The sequence below is a fragment of the Nylanderia fulva genome, unplaced genomic scaffold (genome assembly GCF_048542155.1).
Source record: "Nylanderia fulva isolate GAGA-0341 unplaced genomic scaffold, ASM4854215v1 Scaffold3, whole genome shotgun sequence".
NCBI lineage: Eukaryota > Metazoa > Arthropoda > Insecta > Hymenoptera > Formicidae > Nylanderia > Nylanderia fulva.
Genome location: NW_028190368.1, coordinates 8,425,212 through 8,444,548, shown reverse-complemented (window position 1 = coordinate 8,444,548; position 19,337 = coordinate 8,425,212). Strand labels below are relative to the sequence as shown.

Sequence of the window (19,337 nt, the reverse complement as noted above, 5' to 3'; positions counted from 1 at the left end):
TTAACAATTCGTTATTTCCTACACACACACACAATTGTTTCATTATATCTCTTTTTCATCTTATTAATAATCAGAAAAAAATGTTAAGCGATTTATAAATTCCTCTTTTTCATCTTATTAATAATCAGAAAAAAATGTTAAGCGATTTATAAATTCCTATAATATAAATGTAATTTAATACCTATTATTTACACGATTCTAAATTTATCAATATCTATTTCTTAAAAAATTTCATCATCGTTCTTGTTTTTTTACTATTCATCTGCACTCGCTCGTATTCATAAATGAGAGAATGTCGTGATTAAAATAACTATACACCCACATTTTTTCCAAAAAAATGTTTTTATACCGGCGAAAATCGATTTTCACCCGTCGAGTTACGCAATCGTATTTGTGAGAATTTTTCCAACGAGATGGAATAACTCTCATCGTGTTGCATAACATCGAGCATCTTGAAAATCAATTTAAAGATTGCTGCTGCTGTGTTGGAAAATGCGCAGAGAAGCGACACGTTCGCTAAGCTGTGAACGCACGCCTTTCGAAAGAAGCTGAATTTAGAAAATCTTGACGAAGAAAGAGAGCGAGCAAAGTGCACTTGGCGAGCTTTCATAATAGTACATAGTCCCAAATCACGCTATCGAATATTTCCTTAATCTAGAAATTAAATCTAGATATATATAATTAAATACTAATTTAAATTGATTTTTAGTCTCTGTTTTCTCTTCATCTCCATCGTCTCGAATTATATAATTATACAAGGTAGTCGTGAAATACAAATATAAGTGACAATTATTATAAGGCTTCTATTTAAAAAAAATAATGAATTAGATAAGAGAAGTTCTCTGAATTGTTCCTCAGTGAACTTGAAGAAATTGAATAAGAAAAGCCGATTCAGCAATCCGCGATTGTAACAAGAATCATTTACACATCGCGCGACTATTGTGACAACGTCATCGTTTTCGAGATTAACTGTCGCACCGTTTAACATCCATTGTTGCGTTTACGTCTGATTGCAAATAGCGTAACCGTGAGACCAAACAGACTATGAGAATCGGGAATAGGATAAGACACGTTTGCAGTTAGCTCGATCGACTCTCTGTCCAAGCTTGTTACTTTGTTGAAATATCGATGTGCCGTTCAGCAACACTTTATTGCTCGCTCTAGCAAACGACTGCAAGCTTAAACGAAGCATCCAAAGTTAACTTCCTAGTCGCGTGTCTGTTTCGGATGTAGATTAATTAATATAAAAGTGAAAAATTAAGTGAAATATTTTCACTTTGAAAAAACACCTCGCTTTAGCAAAATGTCAGTAATTACTATATAAGGATAATTGAAAAATTGCAAATATTTTTTAAATAAAAAGATAATATTGATCTCTATTTATATTATTTATGTGAATTTGACAAAACAGATTAATATTTGTCAAGAAATATTTAACTAAATACTTTTGAAGGAAGAAGGAGAGAAACGTCAAATGTTTGTCAAGTGCATAATATATGCCTAATCTCTCAGAGTGCTTAGAGAAAAGTATATACTCTGTTATGTCAAAACTTGCAAGTAAGCTAAAGAAATAATCGCTCATTTGATACATGAAATTCGCTCTATACCATGCAAATGAAATAATTAATAAAGTGACGTAACACTATATGAAACATTTTGATAAATGTAGTAACCAGAGATAGTGATTCGCCATCAAATATGTGCGAAAGAAAAATCGATTGCAAATTCGTCGAAGGATCAATCCATCGTTAAAATTTGATGTGGTAAAAGTGGGTCGCACTATTCCCGCATCTACCAGCGCAGCGGCTCCAACGTTCAAACGTACTTTTTATCGAGTTTTGTCGAGACTTCTTACTAAGAGGGCTGAGGGATTAATCGAGATTAACGACGAGGTCAAATTGAAAATTCAATGGCAAAACGAGGCGGCGCGGCGCGTTCGTTCCGGGCGAGAGATCATCGAATAGACAGTTACTTCTAGATAGGGTTAATCCAGGAGGATTCGCCGCTATTGTTCCCGATGGCCCGCATTTACATATCGTTGCTTATACAATGCCAGCCCCAAGCCGAACGCGAAACGTAAGGTAATAAACGAGCTTACGCCGCGAAGTACCCGCGATAAGAGCGCAGTTATCCGTTCTACCTACATAAGCGTTGATCTTTCAGTTTGATGTTCCGAAATCGATGCGTTAAACCGATTTATCTGATACTTATTCAAACACATTAGACATGTGCGCAATAATTAAACACAACGCGAAATAATTATTAGAAGAGAGTTGCATTTTATATTTTATAAAGAAATATTCCCGCTTCAGCGACTTTTCGGACCTATATTTTTCGCGCCTATTTCTCCATATGTAAGTTTCGAGATTAATTTATATATGGAACTTTGTAATCTCGTACCAAGAGATACAGTTCCGCATAATTAATTTTTCGTAATTTTTCGTGCTTTGGCTCTGTTGGCCGATTTAGAAAACATCATATTTATATTGTTTATATTGAGAGCCGATAAAAATATTTATTTCTGAGTTTTATAAAGAAATTTAACAATGAAATTTAACAACTCTTTCAACGAAATTTAACAATGATTTATTCAAGTAAAAATTGCTGCAAATAAAATTGATTTCTAAGAATCCTTTATTTTAGATTTTAATATAATAGTGATATAAGTTTGTCTGAAATCGAATAGTTGCTATATTTAGTCGTGGAGTTGAATATATATTAAGGCCATTTGAATTCCTTACACGTGGAGAGTCTTCGTTCGCATGTTGAATATTAGATAGATCGATGGATAAATCAACATTCTCGATCAACTATTACTGTTACTAATTGTGGGAGAACTTGCGTCGGAGATATTATTTTTACTTCTTAGTTTTATATATATAGTTTTATATATATATTATTTTTACTATTTGATATTAGAGAGGAAACGACGAATATTTCCTTCCTTTATAAACTCGCTTATCCGCCATCGCTGATCCTTATCTTCGGATTCGCTACTCTTAGCATCACGTGCACGTGATTCAAACCGAGAAATCCAGGTGGATAAGAATAGTCGCAATCATCGCGAGGTGTGCAATAAAGAGGCTTTCGAGAATGCGACGGAAAACGAGCTTCTCGTGCCAAAATCGCGTTTCGGATTGGTGGCAAAAAATAATATAAAAAAAACGCATTGCCCCGAAAATTCAATGATGTCAAACCGATTAGAACGCCTTGCTTTCACGTGCCAGCAATATAGATCGATTAATCGATCAACGCGTTTTACGCAATTAAGGGATCCCCCTACGTTATCGTGCCATTCGATCTTTGTCAATTTGTAAAAGTCCATCGCGATATCTGGCGAACACAATTATTTCAAAGAAAAAGTCTTTTTTAAACTTTTTACTGTTTCTGATATGTATATTTTTAGTTCGGAGGATTCGATAAATCATTTTATTTCTATTTCTTTTCTTACAAAATAGAGAAAATTATTTCGATCAAGAAAATATATAGAAAGTTATTTTTTCCGAGAAAGAATGTGCAATTTAGATTAATGTTTTTTCAGCATGCATTTAATTTCTTCGCACTTAATTGACTCGACCTTTCTTCCGCGGTTTATTTTAAACCGCGATTAACATAACATAGCACATCGCATCGATTATTTCTACAAACAATTCATGAACAGCATCTACGCGATGTAAGATTTATATCTAGTGTTCAATCTATTTAAAGACCGTCTATTTTCCTCCCAAGGATCATACGTCTATTACAAAGCGTTTCACGCCGCATTATGCGGAATTTGCATACGTTAAATATACGCGCGCATAATAATAACCGTGCTCTCTTAGAATTATCTAATCGTTAACTTTAGGATTACGCTATTATCGCGCATCACCGACGTAAAAACAGTATATAAAAGAAAAACAAAAAAATTGCTATAACGATGCCTCGCGCGTCAATATTTATTATTACTTTCATCGATTAACGCTCTCGCTTAAATAAATAAATTAATGAACAATTTTCGATGAATATTGTCGCTGTCGAGCACAACAGTTTCAGACAAAATTGATTTTGTTGAATAAATTATACATCGATCCGTATAAATGTCCTTCATAAACTTGCATTAATATTTCCTACTTTCATAGGAATTATATTGTTGATTTAATAATAATATAAAAAATATATTTAATAATGATATAAATTTAATAAGAATAATAATATTATAAATAGATTTAATAATAATGAAAAATAAATGTTTGAATTTTTCGACAATGCAATCCGTACAAGACGTTTCAGATGAAATGAGTTTCGCCAAGAAAATCGTTTCCAGGCTACTCTCTTTTTCTGCCTAAAGGGCTGAACTTTTTCGAGAATAAAAAGAAGAAAGCAGAGCGGTTACTTGCCTTCGACGATATGCTCCTTCTTCGCCAGGATCAGGGGAATCGCGCCAGAAGCACTCATGATGTTCTGTTGCAGCTCACGTAGACTGTACTTTCGTACAAGGAAGCAACACTTTACTATACATTCACAGTTTCCTCAGACGGTAGTCTCGGCAGCGCGAGATCGATTTATTGAATGACAGTTTCTATTTTTGTGCCGGCGCGGATTTCGCACGCGAAAAAGGAAGAGAGAAAAGTAGAATCTCGACCGAAAGAAGATTCGCTCTTTTTTTCCGCGTCAAGTTTAGAATCTTCGATCAAAGATTAAAATTCCCTCAGCAAATCTTCGATCTCAAAGTGCAGAAAACCATTTGGATTGATTAATGAGAAACATTTACGCGATTGAATAATCCAGTAGAAAGAGTCGTCGATAGTCAGACAGATTTAATCCCAACGTAATCTGTTTAACAATCGGTGATAAATTTTCGAAAGAGAATCAACAATTTATATTTAATGTTAGAAACTTTGAGTGTCTTTTGAAAGATATTCCTATTTCTCACTTGGATCATCCTTAGTCATTTTTTTATTATTAATAAAAAAAAATAAAATAAAGTTCAAGATAAAAATATTTATATCTATAATTACCAGATTTCTCTAAATGGTATATTTATGAATATAATGTTAAATATCAATGCGCTTCTATGCAAAAAAGCTTTTCAAATTGTTAAAATAAATTTGTATATAACCAGAAATTGGAAGATCACGGACGTCGTTTTTCAATTTTTTTTTTTGCAAAATATCGCCCGAAAATGCAAATAAAATTTCGATTGAGCGTTACTAAATTGACTTTCGATTAACTAATGCTTAATGAATACAATCAAGCATTCACGAGTCGACGAGATTTCGTTTCTTGCAACGTTAATAAATACGTGCCGGTCAAAAAATTGGAAAAGTGCATTGAAAGTGCATTATGGCACAATGCATTAATGTGGAGAAAAGCGCAATAAAATAAAAATCCCCAAAACAAAGAAACTAACTATATAGATAAAGAATAGCAAATAAATAAATAAATAAAAATGATTAATGTTTAATAAATAAAAATGACCTACGTATAAGTAAAAAAATGACTAACGAAATGAACTATTTAAAATAAGTGAAGGTACACGTGCATCGCGCTTATAAGCTGTCATTCATTCGTTCAATTTTTATCTTTAAGCGTTTTATCTGCTTGATCAGAAGAGCGTAATACCGGTTTACGTAGCACTCGTTGCGAGCAACGCAGCATTATGGGGAGAGAAAAAAAAGAGAGAGTAGTTAACGCACCATGTTGACTCCGCTATTTCTATTATACATCAGTGGTCGATAAAACCTAACGTTCATCTAGCATGTATCATATCATGTAAATCAAATCTCCCTACATATATGAACAATATGTATGAGAAAAGAAAAGAAGATAAACAAGTGTTTGACTTTGGAAACGTTAAAAAATAATCCAGTTTAATTAGCAACCATTAAAATTCGCAATAGCGCAAGGCACACGAAACTACAAAGTATCGCGTGTCATTAGGCATTAGATTTTATTCATCAGACGTTTTTCTTTTTCACGAACATTTTGTTTCTTTCGCCCGTAATTGAGTAGTATACCACACTCCTTTTTACGCCTCTCGTCACGCAAACGACGATAAAATTGTCTTACGACTTTAATCGTGACATATCATACCTTATTTATATACGTACTCTCATATCACGATTTTATTATTCATTCATTTGTAAATGCGACAAAATGTCCGTACTTTTATATTTCAGACCGCGAGATTTAATACAATGTCACGCGCAATAATTATTGCGTAATTATGATGAGAGGAAAACGTACGATATTAGATCGCCTGGATTAGATGAAAGCGACATTGAGTTTTGTTTGATTCCGTTGATCGTTTTCATTCGCTTGCACGCGACATCGATCCCGTATGTGACACTGTACATTAATGTACAAAGTAAGTTCTCACACGTGTGCCTCTTATCTCTCTCTCTCTCTCTCTCTCTCTCTCTCTCTTTCTTGCTCTTTTCCTCTCGATTTTCGAACGAGGTCGAAGGGAAAAACGTTGCAGTAAGATGGACGAATCGAAAAAAGTCTCGTGGTTGGTACTGAAAATTGACAGCGACACCTCGCTCCCGAATGATAAATGGAGGATAAAACGATCCATGAGTTCGAAAGACCGAAAGCAGAGCAGCTATGCCGTCATACGGTGAATTATGATCCCCAGAGAAACGTGTTTCACCGTTGTTTGCAGACATATTGCACGATTCCATTAACATAATGTAATAATAACGATTGCGCGACAAAGCTTGCATTGTCAAAGCCGACAGACATTACAACAAAAATACCAGTAAAGGGATCAGATAAAGAAAAAGTGTAATAAGAAAAAATAAAGGATAAAAGATGCGCTAAGAATAAAATATTCTCTCAAAGAGTAATATTGCATCGAAAAAATTGTATTCTAAGCGCCAAGAGAATCCTCTTAATTTAAGAAATTTCTCTAAATTTTAGTATATTTTTTTCTAAAAATAAGAATAAATTAAGAATATCATTTTAAATTAAGAGGATCTCCTTGGCTCTTAGAATACAATTTTTTCGGTGTGGTAATAAAAGTACGGGTAATAATGAGAGCGAAGCATTCTGTGTATAAACAAGTCAGAAAAGATATATATGCAAAGATGAAATAAAGATTCATAAAATGTTAATCAATTAACACACATTCGTTCATGTGCAACAAGTCGCTGTAGTACGTTGCATTGTGCCACATTTGTCGTTACGAACATTACATTTGTGAAGGTGAACTGCTCATTTAACCGAGGACTGTCGCGATTCTTGTTTAATTAATCGAACAGGGAATACGAGAGCTCTAATGCGCATTTCTTCTATTTTCGTACGGACGACATCGATTTTAACATCAATTCGTGAATCAACCTTCCATTATAGTAGATATCAAAATAACCCTATACGCTGAAACTTTTGTCTGACCTTCTTTTTTTCCATTTCTTTTTATCCTATTACGATTGCTTTTATATTTAAATATTTATTTCTCAATTTCGCTGCTTTCTCTATATAAATAATTAATTATCAAACCACGTTCTCAGTGTTTTTCTCTCTATATTTTATACTCTATAAAATTTGTCATAATTTATCATTTTCTATTATTTTTTATTATTATACTGTGCTATTTTTTTTATCAAACAATCAGATAATCAGTTTAAGAGCTTCAATAATAATATTATTACTCGAGCACACAGATGATTATTTTTATTTATTTATTAATATAACATATTTATTTTTCGCGTAAAATTTTCTCGCAATCAGATAAAATAAGATTAGCATAATCCATATCGTATTTTGCAGCATTTTTTAATTTAATGTAATTATTAGTATTTATATAGCTTTATATCCCGGCAAAATTATCTCTTTGCACTCTTTTATTTCGTCCTCCTTTTATCAAAGAATTTTGAAATTTTGATAAATTTTTATGTTAAAAAAAAACTCTTCGAAAACAATTTTGAATTATTGCGAGAGGGAATCTTTCTATCACAAACGAATAATCTCTATCCTGTAAAGGAGTTTTTGAATTCGCGAAATATTCGAGACGCCTTTCGAGTCTCCTCTTCAGGATCTACAGCAGATCGTCCGAGGATTCTGGAAAGGCGGCCTAGTTGTACCCGGATAGGCTCAGAATGGATCGATGAAGCCGCTGTCTTTTCTGCTTTCAACGTCACGTGATCTTCCAAGAATCATTTCGATGATTCTGTCTAGATCGAGTTTTGGTTGAAATAATTGTGTAAAAATATCAAAGAACAATTAAAGAATTTTTACGTAACTTTTTCTGTCGACATTGCATAATCTTCCCGGTTGAAAATCGGGTCATTCTCAGGAATATCTTTCAAACTAAAATTTGCAATAAAGATTTTTAGATGATATTTTTGTCTTTATTCTACGAGCGTAATTTTCTTAAATCGGGCAATTTTTCTTAATCATGATAACATGAAAAACTGTTCCCAATATAAATGAAAATTAGATTTTGATATGAAAAGCGTATATAATGTACACTATGATATTATAATCTACTCAATGATATAATCCATCATAAGAACGTGTCGATAATCTTGGCCGAAAAGAAAACCATCGCAAAAAGGCACCTTTCTATTTAATAATTATGGCTCCATAAAAGTCATTAAAAATTATAAAAAAGTGATCAATATAAAATGTAGAAAATTATGTGTGCCTCTCTACGATCAATATAGACTGAAAATACCAAATGAAAATGTCAAAACATTTTTCATACTTTTATACATTTTCTCTGCTTTTGTTTTATTTTTTATTATTTAATCCTCTTATATTTTTTTTGTTGTACTGTATGTTCTCTCTTACATTGTGTATATATACTTTTATATTTTTTCAATGTACAAACACAAATTTAAGTATATTTAAAATTTTTAATTCTACTTTTTCCATTTTATTATACTTTAATATAATAGGATTTATATATATATATATATATATATATATGCACAATATACACAAATATTTCTAATAATAAAACAAAAAAATTCTGATATATAAATACAAAAATTCAGGTAGACTGGTTGATGAGGTAATAAGAAGCGCAGAAATTTAACGCAACAAACTTGTCTCAAATCTTTTGTATTTGATTTGAATGTTTCGATTCTCTCTTTGGAACATCTTTAGCAAATTAATTGATTAAAAAATTACATGTGCGTCTTAATTCTCATTCTCGCCTTATGACTTTGGTAAGTCTTCGAAGCAATTAGAGACTCTTTAATTACTTTATTTTATTAGTTGAAAATGATCCAAAGAACGGACTAAAACGTCAAACCAAATAAAAAAAAATTTGAAGACAAATTTGTTGCGCCTAATTTTTGCACCTGATATGATTCTTATTAGCCTATTTTCCACCGAATTTTTCTATATTTATATATATTTCTATTCTTACATTTACTTACTGTGTACCTACATATATATTTCCATTCTTTACTTTTATATGTAACATATATTTTCTAATATATAAAATTTCCTTTTTAGCTTACTGTAAAAATTTCTGTCAAACTTACATTATTTTGTATTTTAGTCTACAATTACTTTTGCCCGCCAAGATGTTCGATTCATTCGAGATATTTTTTGACGATATCGAGCAGGATGTCCAAATTTTCGTCGAAGAAAAAAGTCAAAAATTACCTTCGACAAAGGCTTAAACGTGCACTCCTCTCTCTCTCTCAACGCTTTACACCTCACAACGATCTATATCCGCCGGCATAGATCACTTTCGACTCGGCAAATGTCGCCCTCGGGCGGGACTCGTTCCGAGAGCGTTCCGGACGAGAACGGACAAAAGTAGAAAGAATCGAATAAGGGAGGCCAATCCGAGATAAACACGGAGAGGCGTTTTACCTCTCTCCTCGAAAAGAGATATCGCGATGTCGTATAATAGCGCGACGAGATCCAGAACGAATGATTAACGGACGAGCGATTGGAAACGACGCGACGCGACGCGACAACCAGGATCGACACACGCACAAGTGGTTTTTCGCGTTGGGTATCTCAGGGGTTGGCTTCTGCCCCACTCACCTGGTAGCCACGTAGGGTGCGCACCTACTACTATCCGACTAGAGGTAGCCTACCACCCGCCTGCGACCGATCCACCCACCCATTCGCCCGTCACCCACTCTGCCACCCTACTGCTCGACTTGCGAACGGTGAGAGAGTTAGAAGCTCTCTCCGACTGTAGATACATTAGATACACGTGTGCAATGCATGTATATATCTGTGTATATTTGCGCGTATACAGCTGTTATATATTGGCTACATGTACATGCCAGATACGGCCTGCGGGTTGTTAACGCGTTGCGCTGCCATTTGGCAAGGCAAACTGTCGTCGCGGTCCACTCGTTGAATCCGAGCCGAATGGCGCACCTGTTAACCTTCGGAGAACGAGAGGGTGTACGCTTTTCAGTAGGAAACGGGGCGGAAAAAAAGCAACCGTATATAACAGCAATTATATCTTTATTCATGTCCGCAATCTATCGCGGAATGTTGACTTATCAACGAGCTTTTGTGCAGAGAGGAATCTCTTCGCGAAAATTCATTTCCTTTCTATGGAAATTTAAATGAACGACACATCACACATTTTTGGAAATGTGATAAAATGACACGAACGAAATAAAATATTTGCTTTTTAATATCTTTATCTTTAATCAAAAGACTTAATATGCGGTGTGTTCGTTCTTTTTTACCAAATACTTCATACTTCTTAATTGTTTTAAGAGAAAAAATTTTGGATGGGAATAAAAAAAAATATTATGATAAAATTAATGAAACGTTAAAATAACACGTTCCTGAAAAATGTTCGCAGATAGAATTCGATATCTGGTGCGAATCCGGCGGCATTATATCCTTTCCATTTCCCTACGGAAAGATATGTTAGCCCCACGATATGACCCATACATATATGCGTAGATAACTTAATTTAACGGCGTCTCTTAATTCAGTGGTGTCCGCCACTGAGATTGCAACTCCCGTTTCCTTTCGCTCGACGATGTGCTTTAACCTGCGCAAAAATTGCGCCCTACAACTGCCTGCTTGGTTGTCCCTATTTTGTAAAGCGAACTTCATACGCCGAATAATGTTAATGATTACCAAAATGTTTCCCATTTTTTGGAACAAATAAAGAGTTCGCAAAGGCAAAAAAATCCCGATTTTTTCCAATATTCAAATGAATGCGATCTATATTTCTGTGTTTTATTCATTTTATATATATATTATTTATCTTTCTATTCAGATGAAAGAGCGAAAAGCTAACATTCATCACTTTTATTTTAATTTTAAAATAGAGAAGATTCATACTTTATATATTATACATGTACAGGTTCATATTTTATACATGTTTTTTTTTTTTTTAACTTTGACTATTTAAATTTCAAAACATGATAAATGTCACCGTTGCATCAATAATTGACACATGACATTTGTGTAAATGACAGAGAAATTCATCAATGTTGAAAACAACGGCGTAATATTTCGATATAATTTTGATTATAAATTGATAACAACTTATAAAAAGAAATAACGATCATTACAAATGCATATCGACAATAATTTGTACCGCACGATCCTTGTCATGCTTCCGATAATTTTGCACGTTCGTTTAATTCGTAACCATCCTTCGTCACTGCTTCTGGTAGAGTGGGTAACTAGTAATTATACATGATTGATGTCTCGAAATGAACGAGGAGATCCGATTAATATGGAACCATTCTCATGATTTTGACGCACTCGTTTATATCAATCCTTCACCTTCGTTCATTCGACGCTTCCGTTTGCACGTGAAATCAGATCTTTTATTATTATTCATCAAGGGATGCTATTGTATCATCGTCATCGGCATTATATTCGATACTCTACAATGTTAAAAGAAATGAAGAACTGTTTCTAACAATCAAATTAACCCGATTTTCAATTAATTACGACAGTTTTATAATTATATTATTGATTAACTGATGTTAACTGAGAAGCCGAATGTTGGCAAAGCTTCTCGATTAGTATTAATTGTGAAAATGTTGTTTGCCAGAAAATTAATTGATTTCCGCAGACGTTTTGGGCTAGGCCCGTAAAGGGCTCGGCCTCCAAATGGGAACAATTTTTCGACGTCATTTCAAGAACAAGTTGATTCTTACGTGGCGTCACGCGACTGAAATCAAGACTTCCGGAAGACTTCTCGGTCGCCCTTTGAGACTCGAATCTTGGCGCCCCCGAAGAAAGACGTAGGTGGATCGCATGCCGACCGCTAGTTAACAATCGAGGCCTCTATACCGCATCCACGAATAAGATGATCGCTGCACATTGCACAGCAAGTGTGCGGTAAGGTCACAGACAATGAACCTCGTTTCCAGTTCAGGGTCTAACTTGGTCGAAGACAACGACGACGACGACGACGCGATAGATTATCAGCGTCACACCCTTCGTGCCGCAACAATCGGAAGGGAAAGCGATCGATCTAGTCGAGATCGGATCGAGCGATTATGTACGTCATCATTTGCATCGCGTGCTACAGTCGCATTTCACGTGTCGGTTTCCTTGTGCATATATACACAATTCGATCTTCTTCGCGGTCAGCGATAGACTATGCGACAAACGTATACAAAATGTGTTAGGGACAAATTCCTTATTTAAATTGGAAATTTCCCTGGGGAATAAGAAATTCCCAAGTTTCTTAAGGTCTTGGGGATTTAAATTTGGTCGCAGGGAAAATTTTATAACAGGATTCAGCTAACAGATTCTTTGATTTCAATGAGAAAAGTTGGAAACTCTCGAGCTTAAAGATCGACACTCCTCTTACATATAAAATTAATGCCAATATTATAGAATCGCGAGTTATTGTGCGCGGATCTATAAGAGAGATTTATCGTAAGCTTGTTTCCACGACCATAAAAATGGATAGCAATAAATAATAAGCAAGAGGAATATATTCTTCGGAAATATTACAAATTTATAGATCAATCTGACATAAATAACACGAGAGAACTGCGCACATTCGTCGAGTGGCATGTCACGCGAAATTAAATGCCGCTGTCGGCTGTCGGATTTGAATATTGCATTGCGACAACGTGAACCGGGAAAGTGGGATCGCGATCAACTCGCGTCTGCGGATCTCGCGCGATAACGTGACGAACCTCGCGAAGGTCTAGGATAGAAATTGCGTGCTGTGCTCCAGTTAATCGGCCGAGGCCTACATTCGCTCGCTCGCGAGAGAGAGAGAGAGAGAGAGAGAGATTGCCTGCACTCTATGCACTCGAATAAGGTCGCAGACAATGAACTTCATGTTCGTTACCTTCAGTCCCCATGCGAGCGAGACCGAAGAAGTTGATACTGTTATCCGCGATCGAGGAGACATACAATTGCAAACATCTCTCCTATTTCGCGGGGAATTATATTTCGAGAACGAGAAAGCAGAAGAGAGATGAAAAATGTCCAACATTAGTCGCGAGTGCCACACCCCTCTTTCTCCCTCTTTCACATTTTTATTGTATTATTTTTTTTTCTCGTGTATCATTCATCCAACATCGTTAATGGCTTATCGCTTTAAGTGCTGTTATACAAGGGATACGAGTCATCGATAAACGAGAAATGATCTATCTCAATTTGTTATTTTCGTGTCGAACGTTCAACGTCCTATTTTGTCTGACAACAAAAAAAAAAGTAATGAAAAGAAGAGATTCGGTTGAAATAGGTCGAATTTAGTATGAATATTTATCTATGTTACTAAATAATTTTTGCAAGAATGTAGTACCTATATTTTAATTTGAGATTTGATAATTTCATTAATATCGATAAATCATTGAGAAACTGTCTAAAACTATTATGAGAAAATTTGAAATGATTCAAAATTATCCACTTATCAATTTATTTTAATCTGCATTTATTTTCCAACAAGGCGATATTTTAATTCCACACAATCTGTCTTCATAATAATTTTAAGATACTTTCTTTAGTCTTGGCAGGTTTTAAATTGGCATCTGCGATGGTACTGACAGTCTTGATTAATCGAATTAATTTACACGGAATCTACTTGCATAGGGAAATACGATTAAATGCATCTCGCATATCATAATTGATAACGTATCACAAGATTAAAAAACTAAGTTTCTTTCCGCGAGAGTTTCTTCGCGGAACTGAAAAAAAACTGCGAAAAGTTTCTATAGGATAAAAGGAGAAGAGGAAGCGAAGAAAATGTTGGAAAAGAAATCGCATATGCGATACGGCTTGTATTGTGTATTATTTTCTGTGAAAATTTTCACGGAAAAGCGGAAGATGAAAATCTTTTATCTTTTATCTTCGGCAGGATATTAAATGTCGGGAAAGCTCAGGAATCATCCTGTGGAAAACGCACTTTTCTTGCATTATCGAAAGAATCAACCTGCCCTTTACGGAAATTCTATGTTGTGAAATCAACTTGGTATTAATCTTGCGTTCGCGAGTTTCCGCATTTTCTCGAAAATAAGCGATCTAACTTGACGGAAGTGCATCATCCTTTTCAAAAGTCGCGTCACTCCGTTTAGCTTTTTCATCATAAAGAGTCACGAATCCGGCGAGAAAGAAAGTTGTTTCAGAGTTGCTGAGATAAAATATCGGATGATATATGTTTCTGCGTATGTGTATATTTGACAAAGTGTCGTAGAATTGCACGGACTTGAGATGATAACAAATTTGTCTGGAAATATACTATGAGATTTATATTAAATTTGTCAAAAGAAGAAATAGCACGCGTAGAAACGCATAAATGAGCAAAAACGAAGATTGCAACGTCTATTCATTCATACGACATAGCTTTTATTTTTCCTTACACATTTGACAATATATACACGTGTATTACATTTATTTCTAATATTGTGCACTGAAAAAAATGATTAACTTGACTAAATCTTTCAAGTAAATTACTATTTTGTTAATTGAACATACATATATTAGCATTTAAGTCAAATAAGTTTTGTTAGATTTAATGTTATATTTAAATATTTTTATTATGTTAAATTAACAAAATATGATATTAAACGGTTCAGTTAAGTTAATAATAATTATTTCCAATGTATACATAATCGTATATATTATCAATGTGTTTTCTATTTATGTTATTTTATAATTGATTATGAATAATATTCATGATATTATAATCATCAAAGGATTTTCGAGTATACAATGACTAAAATCAACGTTATTGTCGTGTACTATTGGTATCGCGCGGCAATTTTATGCAAATTTACCTTTAATTTTTCGATTAAGTAATTATAATTAATTGTTGAATACACGTGTCAAATTCAGTGAAATGACGTGCGGACAAGATAATGAAATTCATCGATCGGCTAGCAACAAATTCGCGCTGTTATGGCTTAATCCTAAAACACAGAAGGCTTCACTTAGGAATCATCTATCGAAATAAGCCGGTTATGGAATTAACTGCATCGAATTTCACGAAATACATTCGAATGTGCAATTTAGACGGGTGTATCGGATGAAGCGTGTCATTTATTTTGCACATCGAAAGAATGTATGTAGCCTTTCAAAAAAATCTCAGAAAGAATAAGTGAAAACTTCTTAAGACACATATATACATATTATTTAATCAGACTTAGCTAAATTTTTCTATTTCCCTTCTAATAATTTTTAAAATCTTTTGCACATTTTTAAATATCACACACATTTTTATCATTGTGTCATGAAAATAAGCATGTATTCGTAATCAAATTGACCCAGACAGACGCGGTAATCAACGGATTATGCGTTAACCTTGACTATTATTAAATGCATTAATCACTCGCGCCATGCGTTTGAAATTGCACAATTAAAACGACAAGTTGTCGCTAATTACTATTTACCTAACAGTTTACGCGATTCGTGTCGGAAGAGAAGTGTTTTTTCCTATTTGTCCTCTTGCCAGCATGTATTTTTCTGCTATTTTTTTATCTTTTACATATAATTGTATTTTAAACGTGAGAAAGCATGCAGTTAATTTTCTGCAGAATTGGCAGTAAATTTCATTACGTTTTTAAATGTTTCTGCTTCAAAAGATTTATTTAATTTATGAAAGTCTAAGATTAAAGTATATGTATTACTATAACACTAAATTGTATAATTAAACATGATAACATTGCATTTACGTGTCTTTAATTGATTGATTGAAATTATCAAAATTTTAATTTAATATATTATTAATGTAAAAAAATAGAATTTTCATAAAAAAATATATAAGTTCTCTCTATATCGTATTATTTTCTTTTTTGCGCATTTTATAATCAGTAATGTATAATGACATACGCGCGATTTTCCTCTCAATCGACTTCCGGGTCGGCGCAACGCAAAGCCCGGTCCTGACCCGAATCGTCGATTGTTGTTCGGCCGCGGGCAATAAATTCGCGGGTGTGCGAAGGATAGAAATGGGGTCTGTCTCCTAGACCCAGTTCGAAGCCGCGCCGATTACACGTACGAGTTATAAGCGTTTCGCATTTTTTTCTCAAAAACGTTTTTCTCGCGAGAAGATATCACGTGGCTTGCGAGTTGTCAACGTTATCTTTTCCGATGTAAGTATCGTTCAATTAGAATAGCGAGAAAATGGGGTACACAATTGAAAACGAACTTCTAAAATATTAAATAAGTGGCTCAAAAATTATTATGTCTTTAATTATCAAACAAGAAGTTCATTCTGAAAATGCTTGTTTTATATACTAATCTATAAAAGTCTTTTAATTTATCTTATTAAATTTACTGCTATTTAATATTTTGCAACGCTATGTTAAAATTATATAAGAAATTATAAATTATATTAAGAATTTGTATGTACCTATATATTTGTATATATTGTACTGCATTATTTTTTTCTTGGTGTGATAATTCTCTTCAATATATGTATACATGTTCAATATATGTTCAATATATGTAAAAAATATATTTTAAATCGATAAATTCTTGAAATTATCTTCCGATAATCAAAATGTCCATCTCATTTTTTGTTGACTTTCGCGTTTATAAAACCGATCCATATTGTCTATTAACGGTCTAAATAATTGAAGCCTTTCATTACGCTCGCCTTGCGCTTGTTGCACATAAAACTTTAATGCGATTATTATTAAGTGTTGCGGATTACTTATGCGCTCGTAGATATTGTTACCAAATGTGCTACTGCGATTGGTTTGGACCAAAGAAATTAAAGATGTTGATAATTAATTGTTCACAACATTACATAATAAAACCTATAGTATTATTTCTAACAGAAGTTAAAAATTATTGCATATAGAAAATTATATATATATATATATATATATATCAAATTTTAATATTTTGTTTCTAGATTTTATCCTTTAAAAAAAATCTTAATAAGATAAATTCATTAAAATGTATGTGTCTATTTTAGAGAGAAAATTCATCTGTAATATCGATCAAGTTTGTCTTTCTTTCTTCTTGTATTAAATTCTATTAATTTATACATATACAATGCATTTTTGTCAAATTCTTATATTAAAGTAATTAGAAAAATTAAAAATATTAATATAAATATAACTTTTTATTCGTGTGCACTAATAATATTTTTGATCTATTTTTTATCGATAAAAGACGTAACGAGTCTGTGAAACATATCCGAATAATTCAACGACAACTTTCCAGTTTACCTTGACATTTCTTTAAGATAACATGGAGCGAGCGATGCGAGTTTATTTTCATATTTTTCTCTGTATAATTTAACGTGTCAAACAAATCAAAATTAAAACAAAAAATATATATGTTAACGTCCGTCTCGCAACTTTTAATTCGATAAATTATTTTATTCATATACATATTTGATATAGGTATTTCACATATAAAATGTTAAATAAATGCGTTTAATAAATATTCATTATAATTGCATAATTAAAAATCCAAATCCATACATTATTGGTATATTAATTTATGTGGATTCACATATAATTTACAATTTTTCTTCCATTCACATTTAGAAGTGAATATTTTTTTATATGTAAAATTATTACTCTTATTATATATGTATATTATTATTTATATGAAAAACTTATTGCTTTAACTTTTATGAGGAATTTATTACACGTATTAATTATCATATATTTATCTTTAATATATGTATAAAGTTTTTCAAGCCACGACACTGTCATTAAATCCTCTTAAAGTTCACACATTAAACTGTCTAAAACCCTTTTAACAATACATACATAAAAAAAAGAAAAAAGCTAATCACGCATTAACAACGAAACTTGCAAATCCGTCTTAACATACTTTACACTTGGCGGCTCGAAGAAGGTAAAGTTGGAATTGGATTATTCCGGCAGCATCGGTAGTATCAATATTTGTTTTGCTACAGACTCAGTAGGCAGAAACGAATTAGAGGATATTGGGCGAGTGTAATGATTGAACGATAATGCATGTATAATATGGTAAATATCTAGTTGGCGAACCGCATCCGTTTCTGTCATCGAAAACGCTTTCATTAACTCGCTTGATGCGATCGCTCACGTTGAATGACACAACAAAAAATGATCCATTATTGTATTCCTTTACACGATAATATACGATTTTAATGTTTTGTGAATATAATATGTGTATACATGTATAATAAATTAAAAAAAAGTAATTAAAAAGCATTTAAGAAATGTATTTCCTTAGTTTTACTAAAATTAAAGTTAAGCTGGTAAGAAGCTTATTACAGCTCTGCTGCATTTTGCAAAAGAGAAAGATGAATCAGAAGGGCGACATAAATCCTTTCGAGGTGACGCTTTCGAACGAATTGCATCGCTTCGCAGTGAAATCGCGCGTTTGATCATATTTTGGTTTCGTGCATCAATGCTGATGAACGCGTTCGCCACTTGTAAAGTACGGCACGAATAAACAACATCGTCCTATAATCTCCACAATCAAAGGGATGATGTCTAGGATGGCTGCATTTTGTGGATGATTTACACAGTCTCCTGCGTCCTTCTCGTAAATGAAGCGCCTTGTAATTTCGCTCGTATCAAGGCTACGCCAAAGATTCACATGTCACACGCGCAAAAATGCAGGTTATTGAAATTATTTTCTTGGAAAATATTATTTTTATGTATATCTTTGTTACAAGAAGCAAAAATATACAAGTTCAAAAGAACTCGTGAGAATAACGATTTCGCAGAAAAGATACTTTGTTTTTTTTTTCAAAAATAACAAGAATTTATAAACTCTGTTAAGTAACCATTAAACTCTGCAAACTCATATTTCATTATTGTATATTAATTTAAAATCATAATAATAAACGTAACTGCAAAAATACTTGTTACTTATGTAGGTATACTTTATTACTCATATTACTTACAAGTTTTTAGAATTTTATAACTTGCACTAACAACATATTTCAATTAAGTATACATTTATGTAAATTTTCTCTTTTA

At 33.1% G+C, this 19,337-nt stretch overlaps 1 protein-coding gene across 6 annotated transcripts in view; it reads right to left on the bottom strand.

The window, feature by feature from the left end:
• Nucleotides 1–19,337, bottom strand: part of kcc (solute carrier family 12 member kcc) — a 77,719-nt gene that overhangs the window by 47,776 nt on the left and 10,606 nt on the right. The window contains exons 1-2 of one of the 6 annotated variants that reach the window (XM_029316993.2): nucleotides 9,991–10,064; nucleotides 4,380–4,462 (exon numbers count right to left, since the gene is read on the bottom strand). The exons of 1 other annotated variant lie outside the window; for it this stretch is intronic. In XM_029316993.2, the coding sequence (XP_029172826.1) occupies nucleotides 4,380–4,437 (58 nt within the window). In that variant the 5' untranslated portion in view covers nucleotides 4,438–4,462; nucleotides 9,991–10,064. Of the gene's footprint in view, nucleotides 1–4,379; nucleotides 4,816–9,600; nucleotides 10,065–19,337 lie in introns of those variants that run through there. 4 more of the 6 variants (XM_029316989.2, XM_029316990.2, XM_029316991.2 and 1 more) reach the window with 4 other exon arrangements.